Below are 5,020 nucleotides of genomic sequence, written 5' to 3' on the forward strand. Positions count from 1 at the left end.
TTTAACAACAAGGGACTTTTATTTAAGGAAGTAAACAGTTCTTTCAAACTGATTTTCCACAAAGACAGTGCCTTCATATGTGGTGCTAAATACTGAGCTGTGATAGAAGTAAGTGCCCTTCACTGCTGTATAATCTCACTGTTGTGCTGAGAAATGGATGTGCTTTAGGATGTAACTACTGTTAAAGATTTGCAGATTTGTTCTCACGTTTGCCGTTCTCTCCTGACTCTCTCAAGCTTGTCCAACCACCACAGCTTGCACTACATGCTGTCTCTCCCTTCCCAAATTGAATGTGGCATAAACAGCCAAGTCAGGAAGTATCCTAAGAGTAGTGGTTTTAATTAAAGTTACTGATTTTACAACCCACGAAGAAGAGTGATCCTAAGAAGACTTTGACAGAAAAGCTGAAATTAAATGAGGGGAGTATTTGACCAATAAGAAATGTTCGGTGCGGTTAAGATTTGAATCAGAAGTGACACCAAGATATTTAAACTCAGTGACTATTTCAATAGATTCATTATAGGTTTGATACACAGTTTACAAAAATAGTGGGAAGGTGAAGATTTTTCAGTTGATAATGATTCAAAACACACACTTAAGCAACCAAAGTAAAATGTTTTTCACATTAAGTTTAATTCATCAAAAAATAAATAAAATTAATTGGATAATGGAACATACATATATTTTTCAATAAAAATGGTCACAGATTAAATACTTAACTGAATAATTTCACATCTTATGGTTGAAAGCAGTGCAATTTACTTTTGATTAAAAGTTATAATAACCACTGTTTTTCTTTTTATTTATTTATTCTTTATGTGTACACCAAACTACTGGTCACCTGTCCAGGTTGTACCCTGCCCCTTGCCTAGCAACAACTGGGATTAGCTCCAACCCCACCCTGTGATTGGAAAAAGCAAGTATGGATGAATGAATACCAAACATTACTGTGTATTACTTATTCATGTTGTGAGTGGAAAAAAAAATCACTTTTGTCAGTTCTGTTACTTCAATGTAACTGATTTAATTTCTTTATATTATAAAATTTTATATGAACATTTCACAGAGTATTACACCAACACCACTTCAGAGGAATGGACAAAAAAAGAAATATAATGATATTCTGTCTGCTTATGGCAGGTAAATATGTTTTTTCATTTTACTTCCAGTCTTCTTGCACATACTCATGACTTACCTATTCTCACTTCTGTCCTTTTCAGCTACATGCTGCCCTGTGTTTAGTGCAGAGTGGAAGGCCACTGTTGTAAAACAGCTTAAGGCCCTGGTTTCTTCCTGTGTTGTGGTTCCCTGTTCGTTCACCCATACTGGAGGAGAGCTGCCTGCTTCCAAACTCAGAGCCATTTGGCATCGTTCGGACGTAAAGACGCAAAATATATACCATGAGGATCCTACAAAGATCTTGGACAGTTTTAAGGGCAGAACCCAGCTCTTAGGAAAGCTGGGTCAGGGCAACTGCACCCTAGAAATAATTCAAATTAAAGATCATGAAAACGGCCCTTTTTGTTTCCGGATTGAACTAGTGCTGACACCTGATGACCCACCCACTAAAGAGAAGGTCTCCTTTGTTGAAGATTGTGTTGATTTAAAAATGCACCGTATGTGGCCAACTCACCATAAAAATCACAGCATGTTTTCATAATTTGCCTCCTAACTTATCTTTTTCATTTAAAGATGATGAGATAAAACCTGAACTGCATCAACCGAAGACACCTGTTCAAGGAAAACCTTTTACTATCACCTGTTCAGTCCATCATACCTGCCCCTCACACAAACCTGAACTCTCATGGAGTCGGGGAAAAGCAGATGAGATCAGTAAGATTCAAACAAACATGGATTTTGGTAACTGGAAGTCAGAGTCCATCCTGACGTTCATTCCTGAGGAGAAGGATGACCACACTGATCTCACCTGCACAGCTGTGTTTAATGGAGGATTGAAATCCTCCACAACCATCACTCTCTATGTAAAACGTGAGACTTTTTTCTCTGTTTTTCTCTTTGTAGTCCAGTTTGATTCATTGTGTAATGCTGTATAAATGAAAACTGGCTCTGTTTGCAGGCACAGAAAACTATAATCACATAATCATTCCTGTAACAGTGGCAGTTGGTACTGCTATGATCTTTGGACTTCTCTGCATTTTTATGGTGAAAAAATACAAGTGAGTAAATAGTAATTGACTGAGTAAATCAAATATTTAACAACTATTAAAAGAAAATATGTTTTGTTCACATCCTGACTGCAATAATACAGTTATAACAGTTATACAATTTATAACAGTATATATATATATTTTTTCCTGCTAAAGGAGGCGCATTGCAGAGCTGCAGAGTCGAGATGGCAGGTAAAAAAAATGTGTGAAACATACTAAATTCATCTTGTATAATATCATATGAGTCTATTTTTTGAAAAAATGAAACATAATCAAATGTTCTGTGAAATTCAGCATGTGGAATCGGATGTCCAGATTGTCCCGCAGTGAAGAAAAATGTATTTTATATTATTAATCTTAGATGGCTGAACAAAAAAAACTTGTCATAGTAACATTGATCTAATTCATAAATTAATCTATAAATGTTCAGCTTTCGTCCTAATGGCCCAGTCTGATCAAAGGCAAGAGACATTTTAAGGATAATTTTTATAAACACATTTTGTCACTACTCCTCCGACAGCTTTAAACATATGTAATTTCTATATATGTTTTTATATATGTGTGTGTATATGTACGTGTATATGTGTGTATAGGATAAACTTTGTGCCACTGGGGAGCGAATCTGAATTCTTTATATTTGAATATGAATCATTCAATATGAATCTGAATATGCCTGTTCGAATAATTGCTTAAAAAAAACTGAATCCAAATGACCATATTTGATACTGAATCTTTGTTTTTTGAATGTGTATATTGGTAAAGTTGAAACTTTTGTATTTGAAAAAATTCTTTCCCTAATTCATTTTCATAGTTCAGTTTCAGTTCTCTCCATTAAAATTCAGATCTGAAATTCAAATTCAGATCTGAAATTCAAATTCAGATCTGAAATTCAAACTTTCGTGCCACACAACCGGGACCTGATGTGAGGCGAAACTAGTCGATCGCAGATAGAGTAACGTCAGTTTTGTGCAGTTGTTCTCAATGGCTACAAGCAGAGGGGTGGCGGCGGGGAGAGAAAGAGAGAGAGAAATGGAGAGACGCTTAGATCCAGGCCAGCCACTCTCGCTACAACGGCAGTTACCATTTCTGCAATGGCACTTGCCGTTTCTGTAGCGGTAGTTGTGTACTACATCACACCGGTTCTCAAACAACTTCACTGGCTCCCAATAAAATTCAGAATCAACTACAAGATCCTGCTTTTCACCTTCAAATGTCTCCATAATCTGGCCCCTCCAGACTGGTAACTGTCTGACCTACTCCATATAGCTACTCCCTCCCGCACTCTCAGATCATCTTCCTCCATTCACCTTTCTGTGCCCCGTGCCCGTCTCACCACCATGGGGAGCAGAGCCTTCAGTCACTCTGCTCCCCAGCTCTGGAACACACTCCCACCTGAACTCCGTAACATCGACTCACTTCCATCATTCAAATCACAACTTAAAACTCATCTGTTTAAACTGGCCTTCTCACCTTAATGTTTTTAACTGTCTGCTGCATGATGTTTGTTTTGATGTTTTGTCTTATGTTTTAACTGATTTTAATTGTCTTTTGTGAGGTGACCTTGGGTCTTGAAAGGCGCCTTGAAATAAAATTTATTATTATTATTATTATTACTACTGCTACGGCTGTTTTTGAATTGCAAACCGGGGACAAATCAAGTTTTTTTTAATTGAATTTAATTGAGCTGAATTTATTTTGCATTTATGTGTGCAAGTAGGATCCCTTGTTTATATCAGTGGTGAGGAACCCTGGTCGTCAAGGGCCACAGTCCTAAAAGATTTAGATGTTTCCCTGCTTCAGCACGTCTGATTCAAATGAACGAGTCACCGAGAAGAACTTGAAAAGCTGTTGGATCCATTGATTTGTATCAAATATATATATATATATATATATATATATATATATATATATATATATATTTTTTTTTTTATTTTTTTTTTATTATTTATTTTTTTTTGTTACAGGAGACCAAAAGGGGACATAGTGGAATTTGGTAACAGGTAAGTTTATTAAATTTCAACAATTTAAAGAGATCACAGCTGTTTCCAAACTGTATTCCATCTCCAAAATGGTACATAGTAACTCATGTCACTGTTTTTTTTCTTTTTTGCTGTTGGTGTTAATGGACCTTAGACAGCCAAAGTCCTGCAGTTACAGAGGGGTATAATAATTTGTCAGTGATTTATTCTATGGAATCTCATACCGGTCCAATAACCATTTTGATAATTATCTTTATTTCTTGCAGGACCTTGATGACGGTGACGACTTTATGAATACTGCAGATTTAAATGTCTATAAAACATATCAGAAAGTTTCAGACAAAGTTTATGATCAACACAAACAACAAGTCTACTGTTATCATGCTCGCAATCACTTGTGATCAGCTGCCTTCATTCAAAGATAATAACAAGGCAAAAAATAATACCTGTGCTATACTACCAAGGGTTAGCCTACAGTTATGCTTAAAATGATTAATATGTGACAATCCCTTGTTATATCTTTTCACAGAAGTAACCTCCTATGTTAAGCCATTATTAAATCCCAAAATTCATATTTTGTGTTGATTTTTTTTATATATATAAAAATTCTGTCTGCTGTTATTTGCATAAAATTAAATACTTATTTGAAAGTAATAAGACTTTTGCGTGTGTGTATGTGTGTGTCAGGTGCTTGAGTAAAAGGCTAATTATAACTAAATATAAATTCCTCTTTAACATTTTAGTGGCTTAACTGGGAGTTTGTCTGTTCTGTTCCTCAGCAGATCTAAACAGCTCACTGAAAGCTCCCCCAGTGGGTGTCCAAATTCAGTCCTCGAGTCCCACTGTCCTGCAGGTTTTCAATGTGTCCCTACT

At 36.0% G+C, this 5,020-nt stretch overlaps 1 protein-coding gene across 3 annotated transcripts; it reads left to right on the plus strand.

Annotated features, from left to right (window-relative positions):
• Positions 1-775: 775 nt before the first annotated feature.
• LOC121642482 (myelin-associated glycoprotein-like) lies at positions 776-4,721 on the plus strand. 3 transcript variants are annotated; one of them, XM_041989248.1, is made up of 9 exons: positions 776-916; positions 1,067-1,140; positions 1,221-1,616; positions 1,693-1,989; positions 2,078-2,177; positions 2,325-2,360; positions 4,133-4,168; positions 4,302-4,329; positions 4,414-4,721. In XM_041989248.1, the coding sequence occupies exons 2-9, from the start codon at positions 1,095-1,097 to the stop codon at positions 4,546-4,548; spliced, it is 1,074 nt and encodes a 357-aa protein (XP_041845182.1). In that variant the 5' UTR covers positions 776-916; positions 1,067-1,094; the 3' UTR covers positions 4,549-4,721. The 3 variants fall into 3 exon arrangements, with proteins under 3 accessions (XP_041845182.1, XP_041845181.1, XP_041845183.1); XM_041989247.1 differs by having other exon boundaries at positions 777-920; XM_041989249.1 differs by lacking the exons at positions 4,133-4,168; positions 4,302-4,329; positions 4,414-4,721 and adding an exon at positions 2,463-2,806 and having other exon boundaries at positions 812-920.
• Positions 4,722-5,020: the final 299 nt, after the last annotated feature.

The sequence above is a fragment of the Melanotaenia boesemani genome, chromosome 6 (genome assembly GCF_017639745.1).
Source record: "Melanotaenia boesemani isolate fMelBoe1 chromosome 6, fMelBoe1.pri, whole genome shotgun sequence".
In the NCBI taxonomy this organism is placed as follows: domain Eukaryota; kingdom Metazoa; phylum Chordata; class Actinopteri; order Atheriniformes; family Melanotaeniidae; genus Melanotaenia; species Melanotaenia boesemani.

Bases quoted from the DNA above. Each gene is read 5' to 3' on its own strand.
- LOC121642482 (XM_041989248.1), top strand. From the start codon at position 1,095: ATGGACAAAAAAAGAAATATAATGATATTCTGTCTGCTTATGGCAG. The intron at 1,141-1,220 runs GTAAATATGTTT...TGTCCTTTTCAG, and splicing joins ATTCTGTCTGCTTATGGCAG to CTACATGCTGCCCTGTGTTT. The intron at 4,330-4,413 runs GTATAATAATTT...TATTTCTTGCAG, and splicing joins AGTCCTGCAGTTACAGAGGG to GACCTTGATGACGGTGACGA.